This window comes from Pongo abelii, chromosome 15 (genome assembly GCF_028885655.2).
Source record: "Pongo abelii isolate AG06213 chromosome 15, NHGRI_mPonAbe1-v2.0_pri, whole genome shotgun sequence".
Taxonomy (NCBI): Eukaryota; Metazoa; Chordata; class Mammalia; order Primates; family Hominidae; genus Pongo; species Pongo abelii.
This window is the reverse complement of record NC_072000.2, coordinates 103,923,619-103,937,163: the sequence shown is the minus strand read 5'-3', so window position 1 is coordinate 103,937,163 and position 13,545 is coordinate 103,923,619. Positions and strand designations below refer to the sequence as shown.

Genomic DNA, 13,545 nt, shown 5'->3' with positions numbered 1-13,545 from the left:
TGTGCAGCCCCTCCCCTGCATCACTTAGCGGGGCCTGTGGACCCCACTGGGCAGCTGCAAGGCTGAGCCACACCCCAGCAGTGACCTGCTCAGGCCCGATAGTTAGCGTGGCATGCAAAGACCTGGTGTGGGTGTCTCTGGGCCTGCAGTGGCCTCCGTGTCCCTCCTGGCCCCATGGCTCTGAGGACGTGGGCGATTCTGCCGTGATGAGGCGGCGGATGTGCACAGGCTGCAGGTGGACGCGGGTGAGTCCCACCACTCATATCTCTCTCCTCTCCACAGGTGGTCTGGAGAAAGCTGGGAGATGCAGCCAGCTCCAAGCCCTCCATACGGCAGCACCTGTCTGGGAACCAGTTCAAGGGGCCTTTATAGGGCCACTCTTCTGTGGACGTGGACTGGCCCTGCTGGGGGTCCCCAGGGGGAGTTTCAGGCCCCAGACATGGGCAGGACCTCCAGCCCAGCCCCTGTCTTCTTCCTCTGTGGTGAATTGTACATAGGATGCTGCCCGCCCTGGCCCAGCTGCCATGGGTCCGATGCACTGGCCCAAGCCGCCATCTCCCGCCTCATACACCAGCAACCTGGGAAGACGAGACGCTGCGACCGTTCCTGCAGCAGAGCGGCCCGGACGCCTCTTTCCCTCTCTGGGCCCTGGGCCCTGGGCTCCATGAGCAAGAGGCTGCAGGCTGCTTCTGAGATCCAGCCTGGGGACTGTCCAGGCTCCTGTGTCCTGCCTGGGATGGACGGGCCACTCATCAAACCCTCTACTCCCCGGCTGCCACCCACACTGGACAGAGACCACCACTACCTGGGTCTTGACGCAGGTGGCACCACTTGTCGCCCACATGCCGTGGCCTGGCCCCAGGCCCACCAAGCACTGGGGTCCCTGGCATGTGGACAAGGCCACTCACCATGTCTGTGGCTGGCTGGAGGCTGCCCTGGGCCCTTCCTGTGACCCTCAGCCTTGGAGCTCAGGGTGCCCTCACACCTGGGGATCCGTGCTCAGCCACCCGATGCCCGCTGCTCCTTGCTTTTGGAGGTCATCCCCCTCCCCCGCAGTCTCTGCAATGTCCCCCTGCCACCCTGTCCGGGCTATGCCCTTTTTGGGCTCCTCCTGCCCCATGCCTGAGGCACATCCCTTTTTGTGGTTTACATGACAGGCCAGTAACATAGGAAGGGCCTGGGGAGAGTTTCTGGGCTGAGCCACATGTGATTTTCCTGATGGGCAGCACTGGGCCACAGCTGGGGCTCTGGTTGGCTGTGACTTCCCCCAGGACCTGGCTGCATCTTGGGTCCCTGTGGACAGAGCTGTCCGGGCTGCAGATGAGAGTTCTGTTCTTTTTGGGAAGAAGCGGGTCTGGCCAGGTTCTCTGCCTTTAGTTTGTGGTGTGACCTTTAGCAGTTCACTCAGCCTCTCTGGGCTCTTGGTGGAAACAGGTCTCTGAGGTTCCTTTTCGGCTATGCTTACGGCTCTAGGTCATCCAGCGCCACAGGGCAGGAGTCCTCACTGAGGGGGTGTGAGCCAACAGCCGACAGCTGAGGGCGGGCCGGGTGGAGCTGAGTTCTGCTGCCTTGCAGTCGCTGCGGGTGGACAGTTGCCTCCCCACTGTGAGCCTGTGTCCTCAGTAGTAAAATGGGCAGCATAAGGCCCTCCTCACAGGATTCTGGGCATCAAGTGAGATCTTCAGTGTAAATGACCATGTATAAACTGTAAAGTGCAATAGAAAATTGTGTGTGTGAGGAAAATAAGGCCTAGAGGGGGTGATGTGTGGCACATGACAGGGGAGATCCCACAGCTGCAGCGTGGGGACAGGCCGCTTCCCCATATCCGCTCATGCCACTGTAAGCAGCCCTAGCTCTTGAGTCCAGGACCTCACCAGGTCCTCATCAGACTCCTGTGCTCTTCCAGGGGGTGCTCAGAGCCCCACCTGAAGAGCCCAGAGAGGCTGTCTTCCTACCCAGCAGGTCTCACGCAGGCCCAAGGCTGGGGATGCAGGCAAGAGGAGGGAGATGGCCGCCCTGTCCCTCTCCCTAGCTGGCGGCTCTATTCTGAGCAGTTCTTGCTGCCCGTTTGCTCTCAGGGGAAAGGCTCACGCCCCCCCATCTTAGCCCCGGGGGGTAAGTGGGTGCTGGTGATGGGATGGTGTGGCGCTCCTGCCGTGGGTGTCGCCAGGAGGCTCTTTGGGAAGGAGTGTCACCAGGTCAGGTGGTGCGCTCCCGGTCACTAGGTGTACACGTGAAGTTGGGTGAACACCTGCTGCTCATGGTACCCAGTGATTCTTGCCCGAGTGGACAGCTGAGCAGAGGCCCTTCTGGGTCTTGCAGTCCAAAGAACCGCAGAGTAGCCCAAGGGGTGTGGGTCCATTTTGAGTGGCAGCCAAGTCTGGGAGCCCGTGTGCGTCATGTTTGGGTCAGGTTGGCTTGGCCACCACTGAAATAAGCAATAAGTATGGGCTCCTGGTACCTGCGGATCTCCTGCAAACAGGCCCAGAGAACAGCCCTGAAGCCACCTTTCCCCTCAAGGGGACTGACCCTGTCTTTAATGCTGCAGTGGCGTCCAGGGATCAGTGGAACGTTGCTTTGAGAACCCTCCTGCCTGTTATGGAGGCAGCACAAAGTTGGTGTCCCCTGAGCCAACACGGCACTCGGATGGCTTTCTAGGACAGAACCCTGTCGGTGACAGTCACATCTCAAACTAACAGCTGATTTTAAAAGCCAGCAGTAGCGACGCCATGTACCTGAGTACAGGTAGCAGTTGCAAAGCCGTGGGCTGTAGAGGGTCAGATGGGGCTTCCCACAGGGGAAATCTGGGCACGCTGCAGCTCAGGGTGACTCCCAGCTCAGGGTGACTCCCAGCTCTGTCACTAGCAGGGCGACCCCTTCCTTCTGGAGCCTTAGCTCTGAAAGCCCCCAGTGGGGGTGACCTTTCAGATGCACCCTTTCCATTTCAAAGGCTCTGATTCTTGATCTTGAAGCCGGACGCGGCACTGGCACTCGGCTTCAGTTTCCACTGTGACAGACGGAGGTCTCCTTTAGCCCCAGCCCAGGCGGCCAAGCCCATCCTGGCCTCAGAACATGCTGAGCACATTTTGTAGGGTGGCACCTTTTTATCCAAGTTACTAGCTACACATCAGTGTTTAAAGAGAAAAAAGTGACCTTTCATTTTTTTTTTTTCTTGAAACTTGAGGAAACAAGATACATACTACTGATTTTTTCTTAAAACTAAATGCATGACTGCAGAGCTGTAGAGGTGTATATTTTTCATACTGTGGGGGAAAGTATTTGTGCTGCTTTTTGGAGATGGACTGGAACGTCTGGTTTCTGTCCCCGGGCCCGGCAGCTACGTCTATTTTCTGTAGAAGGTGCCACAGTGAGACCTGGAGCCACCCCTTCCTGCCCTGGCGCCGTTTAGAGCTGGGAGCCCGTGGACTCCCGGCCTGTTTCTACCTTCTATTCAACCACTCTGACGTGGGGAGACAAGAAGAAATAGAACTTTTTGATAGTGTGGTAAAAACATTGATTTGAACTATTTTAGTAAAAGGAGTAACAAACAAGATTGTGATAGTGTCTACTTTGAGCTAGATAAATAAAGGCCTCTTTGTGAGCCTCCTGGCTGGGTGCTCAGTGCTTGTTTCTGTCGTGGGTGGCAGGGTCAGCAGGCAGAGACAGGGCCAAGCCCCCTCAAGCACCGCAGATGGGGGCTCAGTCGGGGACCCTTCCACAGACAGACAGAGCCCTAGCCCCTCAAGGTGGATAGTGAGGCCGCTGCTCCTCCAGCTGCCTCTGTCTCATCACAGGCCAGAAGTGGAAAGGGTTTCAAACCCAAGCCCCATGTTCCTGTGTGTGTTCTATGCAGCAAGGCTTAAAAGTTTCAAACTGGTTTGGAACTCAACCAGGTCCTCCAAAGGAAACCAAGGCAGGCACAGGATGGGGGCAGGCTGGCTTGGCAGGCAGCTGTGCCGATCCACCCAGAGTGCCTTGGGAGGCAGTGGGGTTGGCTCTGGCTGCTGTGAGCTGCAGCCAGGCCTCTCCCGCGTCCCCAGGGTCTGGAAGGAGGGCTTCTGCAAATTTTATAAGCCAGGGACTGCGAAGGCCTGGAGCCCCACCTTCCACCCATAACAAAGAAAGGGATAGTTTCAGAACTGCTTTTATTTGGATAACTGACTGAAGGAGTCTCATTTGTAACCAAGATGGAATTCACAGTATGTTGTTACATTCACACTTAAAAAATATATCTCTATGTACAGGAATCTGCAAATAGATGTAAACATACATTACTTTCCAAGTACATTTCTCCCCTTCTCCCTGGAGGAAAAAAAAAGCCATCCAACAAGGCAACCCCTTCAAAATAATTTTAATACAAAGGATGCAAACATGTATAAATCAAAAATGTGGCTCTTCTGCCCCTTCTGCGTGTCATGGGAGAGAATGTCACTGAGTGAAAATGGCAACAGCTTGACTTCAGATGGAATTGGACTATTTAAAACTGACTTTCCAGGAAAAGTAGGCACTGATTTCTAGAAGGAAATTAACTCCTTACCGAAGCTATTTATTGAGCCAATATGGCTGGTTAACATCTTCACTAGTATAAAGTAACCCAGTGCAGGACTCTCAGACATTAGCTGAACCAAGTGTACACAGTCAGACTGCAAGGGCGCTGATGAGGCTACTCTGAAAGCTGGTTGTCCCCGTCCTCTAGATGTGAGGACCACTCTGATTTTATCCCGGGGCCCAGTCCATTCTTCCCATACTGCAACTGTCGCGCATTATACAAGGTACCCTGCTGCTTACCCACTTCAACTACTCTGCAAGTCGATTAGAAAATCTTGTTAAAAAAACAAAGAGGGAAAAAAGGCTCACGTTATCTCATCCAGGCTGCCCGCCCCAGCCCCCCAACTGGAGGCATGCCGGGTGGGGGAATGGGCGGGGGCACAGGAGGCTGTCCTCCAGGGGGGACGGCAGGAGGTGGGTAGCTGGCTGGCGGCAGGCCCAACCCTGGAGGAGGATGAGGGGGGACTGCGTGGGTAGGCGGGAGGCGTGGGGGTGGGGGTGGGAAGTTGGGGTTGTAGGTGGGTGGGGGTGGGGGGTAGCCAGGAGTAGGGGGTGGGATGGCAGGTGGGGGGAAGGAGGCTGGGGGAGGAGGCACAGGTGGCGGGGGCGGGTTGGGCGGGTAGACATGGGGGTGGTAGGGCAGGTGTGCAGGTGGGCCGTAGGCGGGGGGCAGGGCGCCGTAGGAGGGTCCCTCGGTCTTCATCATGGACTGCAGGCTCTGGTAGCCCTCTCCAGACATGTAGGAGCTGGTGGTGGACATCCCGGTCATGTAGCTGGAGGGGGGCGGGGGCGGGGGCCGGTGTGGCAGCGGCGGTGGCTGGTGCACAGGGGCCGGGTGGGCCGGAGGGGGAATCTGGACTTTGGGGAGGTCAGTGGCATCCACAGGGCCCGGCGGCTCAGCCTCACCTAAGGCAGCAGCGAGGGGAGGCTTCCGGTCTGCAGGAGAGAGACGCATCAGTGCCTGGCCTCCGCCAGCAATGGTTGCTTTTTCAGTGCCTCCTGGCCCTTCAGGGCCATCTTTACAGAGGAGCAGGGAGCAGCTGCCCCCCTCCTCTGTGGCCCAATGCATGGGCCCATGCCCCATGTCCTGATGCCACCAGATGTCTCCCCACCATCTGTCAAAAAGGCCCTCCACCCTGTCTGCGACGACCTGGGGTTTTCCCTCCCTCAGCCCTGACCACACCACCTGCAGGCAGTCTCGGCAGCGCCCGAAGCCCCCTTGTGCCCTGGCCCCAGCCCCCTCTTCCTAGTGCAAAACGTGTGGGGGCTCCTCTGTTTTTCTGCCTTCAGAAACTGACCCCAGGGGTCAGGGCCACACTGAACTCCTGTCTGCAGCAGTGGCATTTTGCAGAAAGTCTCAGATTAGTCAAATGAATGTGATGGCACTTACAACAATTCTCTACAAGTCTCTGACATTCCCGGTGTACCCATCGAAGCAGCAATTCAGGTTCTATTCTACTCATGAGAGGCTAGATCAAACCCCACTGCGTGCTCTCAGACAGCAGCCTCCTTGAGAGGAGTGTGTGCATGCGTGTGCGTGCTGTGTGTGCGTGCTGCGTGTGCAGCAGGGACAGGCAGCACTAGGTGTTGAGCACGCCCAAGATACTCGTGCTCAGAACCAGCCTCAGGCCCCTCCCACAGCGCCTCCCAGCCCATGAGCCCTCACGCCCCCTTCTGCCAAAGCCTTATTTAACATGTTTTGGCCTGTGATCCCCGGGTCACCGTCAGACCACTGGAAAATGACATCGGAACACTCCAACACAGGTAGCCAAACACACAGAATGAGTGTCCTTTCTCAAGACAGCCCAGGAGACAAACCACAGGAGCAACATTTCTGGTTCCAGAGAATATAAAGAGGACAAAGCCATGAAGATGCTTCTGGTTCCCCAGGCACTTGGGTTAGTTAGGCAAGGCACAGCATGACATCCTGGTTGTGTAGACGTGGCCATTGGCACACAACCCGTTTGATCTTGCCAAAGCGAGCATGAGCAGGATTTCATCAGGTCGGTAACAGGTGTGCCACTGGGACCTGCCTGTGCAGATCAGCGCCCCGCCAGCCCACCGGGTAGGAAGGTCATACGTGCCTGGCCTTAGATAACTGGCTTTGGCTCCAGGTCAGGGCCAGATGCCCTGTGGTTCTAGAAGCTGACTAAAAAAGAGGTGCAGAAAAGTGCTGACACCCTTCAATGCCTCCTGTGTGTCACTCCACAGCCACCTGGGCCCACAGGCCTGCTCCTCCACCTTGCAGAGGTCAACTTTTCCAACACTCGACCCTGCAGCCTGAATCTTCAGGTCACCAGTGCGCCCGCCCTTGTGCTGTGTGACTGAGCTGGAACAGCAAGTGGGGGTCTCTCCTCGGCACCCCATTCCCTCTGTACACTTGCTCCTGACTAAGTGCCACACACTGCCACCAAACTGTTCCCTAAACATCACTGCTGACCTGAACGCCTCTTCCCATGGCCTAGGGCCTCCCAGGAAGCGTACTTCCCTCCCTTCCTCACGGCCCAGCTTTACTGCGCCTCCCAGGCCCTGCTCTCTTCAGCCATGGCCTCCTGGCAGTGTATCTGGCTCCCAGGTCGCACTCAAGTCCCAGGCCTACTCCTGGCTATCTGTAATGGGGGAGGGAGCAGAGCTCTGAGGCCTCCACAGCAGCTACTCAGTGCCCTGGAGGCAGCAGCACCCCTCTGGCTGCCCCAGGCTCCCCAGATGAACCACCCATCTCCTCAGTGAAGGCACAGCCCCAGGCTCGGACCAGGGGAACTGCACTTGGCGAGGAGGTGCTCCATAAATGCTTCATGAGCAACCACAGGCAGTTTTTTAAGTAAGGTTCATATTGAATTGGGGGTTTTGGGATTTGGCCCAAAGTGGAAAATGACACCTCTGTTCTCCCAAAGCACAAACACTATCATGATTGAGTAGAAACAGAAATGAAATCTGTGGCACATCTGCTATGGGCACACGGTGCCGTGAGCCCCAGTGTGAGCCACGTGCACCGACCAACGGTGAGTGTAGCAGGCTGGAGGAGCTGCTGACAGAGGCTCGGAAGCCTCCGGAGTATCGACCACCTTTCGTAAAGCAAGCACAGGTCACTCCGGCCTTCTCTAGCGCATCACCTTCTGAAATGGTGCCACAGGTAAAGAATGCCATCTACTTTACAGCTTTTCTCCTCTACTGCCAGCGGTATCAGAGAGGCTTTCCAGCTTACCATGTACTTGTTGAGAACTTTCCACTCTTTCATTTACTCTCTGTACAATTGCTTATTCTTCAGAATGCACTAAGACGACACACTGCCAACAGGAAGCAGGTGTGGGAGCGGCCGGAGCCTAGTAGCCACAGTAACCCTGCCTCCATCTCAGAAGGCAGGGTTTGGCTTTCTTTCCTAAAACTGATTCTAATACAATGTGTAGTTTAGCATTTCTGGATGTGAGAGGTCAGAAAATATTCAGATATACTTAATAATTTACAACATTCTCAAAATACCTGGTCAAAATGAGAACTTTGAGACACGGTCTCCCTCTCACCCAGGCTGGAGTACAGTGGTGCAATCAGAGCTCACTGCAGCCTTGACTGCCCAGGGCTCAAATGATCTTCCCATCTCAGACTCCTAAGTAGTTGGGACTACAGGCGTGTGCTACCACACCTGGCTAATTTTTTAGACAGGGTCTCACTTTGTTGCCCAGGCTGACCTCAAACTCCTAGGGTCAGGTGATTCTCCTGCCTCGGCCTCCCAAAGTGCTGGGATCAAAAACACAAGGCATTGTGCCCAGCCCAAGAACAATCTTGCAAAGATTCCTGCCCGTGGCTGACATTGTCAATCTGGGCCCCAGTCTCCCTTTTCTAAGCTCCCAGGACCTGCTGCGTCCATCATTCAGCGGCGATGTGCACAGCTGGCCAAGCTGCTTCAGCAGATGCTTACCTGGAGGTGGGTGGGCTGGAGGCAACGGTGGGTGAGTGGTCTCAATTTTGGGGATTTTAGGTGGTGGTGGTTCTACAAAGAAAAAGCAGATTAGAAAACCACTCATACTTCTTCACATGAATAAGCATGTCATAAAGAAAAACGTACTGGCAGAGATTTCTTTGGGAGAAAAACAACAGAGATGACCAAGGCTTTAAGGGAACTTGAGGAAGGTTTCAGCTAAACCATTATGCACGAATCCTGTTAACAAATTAAATGCCACCTCCGTCCAAAAGACCTGCGAGCTTCCCACAGGCAGCCCATTTTCCATGTCTACCTAAGTTTCCTTGCTGACCACTTCACACAAGTCCTTCCAACCATGTGAGACCAGCAGAGCAATGTCTTCATAAGCATGTATGACCTATCTGGAGTCCTCCCTGGTACAGAGGACACAAAGAAAGGTCCAGAGTAGCAACATCATGTCACTGAGTCCCCTGAGGGTTCCACAAGAGAATCTCTATCTTTTCATTCTTAGACATAGTTTATTCTCTCTCTCCCAAATACTGACTTCCAGTTGGCAGCATGTCAGAAGCAGCACATTAACTGGAGTCAGCAGAGCTCTGGAGGTTGACACACTGATGGCAGGAAGAATGTGCCACTCATAAAAGCCCAGCAGTCGGGACCCCTTGAGGTGGAGGAAACAGCCCACCCTTCCGGGGTCAGGCAGCAGCACGTAGCCAGAATCCACAATGACAGCACTAGGTCTCCAGGGCAGCCCAAGGGAAGTCCAATCTCTTCCGTTTAAGAAGGCAGCGTGCATATCACAACTGAAAAAGAACCCTATTTTTCTGTTTGCATGCTGAGGCTTTTTCTTCCTGAAATGTACTTCTGGCTTGTACACCACTCAGATCCGAGTCTCCTCTGCCATCACTGGCCTCTTTCTCTGGATTTCCTCCATCTCAAATACAGGCTCAATTCAAGGTCCAGGGACTTCCTTTCTCTTCACCCTCTTCCTCAGAGTCCAAAGCCCCTCTCTAAGTGGACAACTACAAACCTACATTTCTAGCGTCCATCTTGCCACCAAAACCATGGCCCATCCCTAGACCCACCAATCAGCACCTCACACTCTACCTTTTGCCTCTGTATCCTGTAACTGCTATTACTCTCACCTCAGGGACCCACCTCCTGCCTTTTTCCACAGCTGTTAATAGTTAGCTAAAGCTGTCTACATCAGGGCTGTACAACAGCAATATAACTGAGAGCCACATATCTACAATTTTAAACTTTCCAGGAGCCATTTTATTTTTTGAGACAGGGTCTCGCTCTGTCACCCAGGCTGGAGTGTAGTAGTGTAATCATGGCTCACTCGCAGCTTCAACCAACCAGGCTCAAGTGATCTTGCTGCCTGAGCCTCCCAAGTAGCTGGGACCATAGGTGTGGCGCCACCACGCCGAGCTGATTTTTAAATTTTGTGTAGTGATGGGGTCTCCCTATGTGGCCCAGTCTGGCCTGGAACTCCTGGGCTCAAATCATGCCTTGGCCTCCCAAAGTGCTGGGATTACAAGTGTGCCAGGAACCACTTTAACAAGAAAAAGGAGCACTCCAGCTTGCGTAACAAAGCAAGACTCTGGAAATAAAAGGAGAAAGGATAAAAATTTATTTAACCCGATAGATCAAAAATTTTATTTCAACATGTAACCAATATAAAGCTTTACTAATGAGATGTCTTACGTTCTCCTTTCTTGGAAATCTCTGTGTATTTTGCATTGTCAGTGCTTCAGAATTTGACACAGTCATATTTCGAGTGCTTGCAGCCCTCTGCAGCCAGTAGCCTCTGGCATGGCACAGTGCAGCTAAGCTCCTCTATAAAGCTTCCTCTGGACCTGCCCTTCCTGCCCTGCAGCCAGCATGCTGAAGCCACCATGTTTCACCATGTTTCCCATGAGTGCCAGCAAGATTCTCCCCATTCCCAACTACTTGCCCTATTTACTGCTGCCAGGGGACTCGTTCTCAAATGAATTTAGACTCTGCCATTCCCCTGCTAAATCTCCACTGGCTTCCCTTGCCTCTGCCAAACTCACAGTCCTCCAGGTAAGCTCTGTGATCTGGTCCTAACCCACATTTTAGATCCTATCAGAAGCTATTGCCTTTCAATCATCACATTCCAGAAAGACTCCTCTCCATTTCCCCTGATTCTCAATTCCTTTGCTCACTTGCGTACTTCCAACCTACTGCTCCATCCACCCCCTCCGCTCTCGCTGCTCAAATGCAACTCTTCCTTCAAGGTCGTATATAGCTTGTTTCCTGCCTCTGACAGACCTGCATGTCAACTCAACTCAATTGCATTTCACGTGGCATGGAGTGTAGCCCGTTCTTGTGTCTAACATTTAATGTCGGTCAATTTGAAGCTAATTAAAAAATTCACCTGTAGGCTGGGCACAGTGGCTCATGCCTGTAATCCCAGCACTTTGGGAGGCTGGGGCGGGCAGATCACCTGAGATCGGGAGTTTGAGACCTGCCTGACCAACATGGAGAAACCCTGTCTCTACTAAAAATACAAAATTAGCCAGGCCTGATGGTGCATGCCTGTAATCCCAGCTACTCAGGAGGCTGAGGCAGGAGAATTGCTTGAACCCAGGAGGCGGAGGTTGTGGTGAGCTAAGATTGCACCACTGCACTCCAGCCTGGGCAACAAGAGTGAAACTCTGTCTCAAAAAAAAAAAAAATTCACCTGTACCGAACTCATCATTCCCTCAAATATACTGGGAAAAAAAAAAAAAAAGTAGCTCTATCATAACTGGAAGATTTCACAGCAGTTTAATGAATGGAACTAAGAACCGAGAACATGGTTCTAAGAACCAGGAACTACTGGAACTAAGAACCAAGTAACAAAGAAAGACAAATGAGTCAATAGGGTCTGTGCCTTCAAAGAGTTCAGTATGATAGGTGGACTGACCCTGTGACAAAACATTTCTAACTTTCTGTTCTGTAACTGTTCCAATTTTGCTCACTCCTTCTGTTTATTTCCAATATAGACATGAACTAACTTTGGGTTCTAGACATGTGACAGCCCCTCAACCCAAGTGTGTTTAAAAGAGGCCTTGCCTGCATGGGCAGCTGGGCTGGGCTGGGCTCGGCTGGGCTGGGCTGGGCCGGGGCTGTCCGGGCAGCACACCACCCCCTACTGCCCACCCCATCTGCTGTGGCTTGATGCTTGGGAGAGGACTCCTGCTGCTGTGATGGGGGTAACTAATCTCTAAAAATAAAATTGCAGCAACAGTTCTCCTACACCCATAATTATACTTTTATATATGTTACTGAGTACATTTTTATTGCCAGTAATGTTTTCTGTATTGATAGCTTCGTAAGAGAACAATTTTAAAATCTATGATCATGTGATGAATAGAAAGACAATGCTGATGGAAAAGTTTTGTATGAGCTCTAAAGTTAAGATTTAAGGCCAATTTAGATCTGAAAAGAAACAATGTTGGCTAAGAATTTAAACTTTTGCATATAAACACATAAAACTAAAAAAACAAAACATCAGAACAGGAAATTACCTGCTGCTTTGTTCTCTTCTTTGGGAGAAACAACCTGTTACAAAAGAAAATATACAATTGTTAACTGGGATCCTGAGTATGACGAGAAAAAAATGGATTATCCAGGTACCACCAGAATCAGCCTCGGACAAAAATTATTTCTAGCCTGAACTTTCAGGGCAAACCACGGCACCTACCAGATCATCATTTCTGCTCCCTCCTCTTTCCATTTACCAAATAAGACAGAATGACTAGCTTTCCTGAATGGTGAGTTCTGAGTAAACACTAAGTTTCAGGACCACTTGGGTGCAGGAAACGGTCCACTGTTTGGGGTCAGGCAGCTGCATAGAAGCAGCATGCACAACGACACTGCTAGGACATGGCAACGACACCCTGACAGGCTTCAGAACCCTGACAGGGATGAAACAGGCAGCAGGGCTGGAGCCGGGCAGAGAGCCCCCTCCTGGTTCTCAGAGGCAGCCTGTCCTTGGAGCACCTTCGTTTTCAGGCTCCCCACCGACGAGCAGTCGGACTGCGAGTTTCGGTGAACACCCCCTGCTTCCGGTGTTCCCTGTGCTCGCGTAGAAATGGGAACAGTGCTCAGGTGTTGCTGCCACCTGGAAAGACTGCTCTACCCAGGGCCTACTTTAGCCCACTCACCACGGCTCGCTTAACCTGTCGGGGAGAACTGGGCTGCGGAGAGGGTTTCTTGGGCTGTTGGGCTGGCTGCTGCTGCTGGGCTGGTTGCTGGGGGTCCTTCTGCTGGGGCTGGGATGGTTCGGAGCTTTGAGACGGCTGTGACTGTTGTACTTGCGGCACTTGTGGTGTAGGCTGAAGAGATGGGGGCTGTTGCAGCTGATGGGGGGTGTGATGAGGCATCTGTTGTTTTCCTTGTGAGTAAAGATCCAGGATTTGGTGGCAGATGTCTAAATGATAGCCAACAATTACATTTTACACAAATTGGTATTTTAAATAAAATTTTACCTGGATAAAGAATCAGTTATGATACCCCTACGAGGACCTAAGCATGAATCACATTTACAACTCACCCCATCTTCGTTGTGTGCAACACTGGTGTGTATTTTTAGTTCACCAAAAGTATGTGTTTGGACAAAGTAGAAACTATTAGATAATTTAATTAACGATGCTTCTGAAATATTGCTCACATATGTCTATCTGGGAAAATCCATTCTTGGGAACTCAGGGTACACAAGGAAGAATAATCTCAACATGGAACACCCTCAAAAGAAAGCCTGGCATGCCTGGTACCTTCCAAAACGTCGACTGGGACATCCTGAACAAACTGCTCCCACCATCTCCTATACATGGGTTTGGAGGTCCATTCTTGTATTTCAAATTTGCACAAACGTCCTGCGAGATACATCACTGCTACTGCTATGATCTCTGGTTCCCACTGCAGTGACAAGGTGGTGCAGAGACTAATTCAACAAGAAAAAAAAAGGTTAGATTATATGATCTAATATTTATGATTAAACCAGTGCATGGAGATGCCATAACTAACCATTAATTTGCTTATTCTCCCCTAAATTTAATTAAAGTACT

The 13,545-nt window shown here is 52.3% G+C and overlaps 2 protein-coding genes and 1 pseudogene across 4 annotated transcripts in view; 2 read left to right on the top strand and 1 right to left on the bottom strand.

Moving 5' to 3' along the window:
- Positions 1-3,606, top strand: part of CCDC85C (coiled-coil domain containing 85C) — a 91,944-nt gene extending 88,338 nt beyond the window's left edge. Inside the window, exon 6 of the mRNA XM_003778372.5 lies at positions 283-3,606. Within this exon, the coding sequence (XP_003778420.3) occupies positions 283-372 (90 nt within the window). The 3' untranslated portion in view covers positions 373-3,606. The remainder of the gene's footprint in view (positions 1-282) is intronic.
- On the top strand, positions 440-3,606 carry LOC103892418 (uncharacterized; annotated as a pseudogene).
- Positions 3,607-4,335: 729 nt separating this feature from the next.
- Positions 4,336-13,545, bottom strand: part of CCNK (cyclin K) — a 30,691-nt gene continuing 21,481 nt past the window's right edge. For all 3 annotated transcript variants that reach the window (XM_054530502.2, XM_009249475.4, XM_009249476.4), the window contains 5 exons: positions 13,252-13,421; positions 12,643-12,908; positions 12,004-12,037; positions 8,465-8,536; positions 4,336-5,484 (listed from right to left, as the gene is read on the bottom strand). In XM_054530502.2, coding sequence (XP_054386477.1) covers positions 4,859-5,484; positions 8,465-8,536; positions 12,004-12,037; positions 12,643-12,908; positions 13,252-13,421 — 1,168 coding nt within the window. In that variant the 3' untranslated portion in view covers positions 4,336-4,858. The remainder of the gene's footprint in view (positions 5,485-8,464; positions 8,537-12,003; positions 12,038-12,642; positions 12,909-13,251; positions 13,422-13,545) is intronic.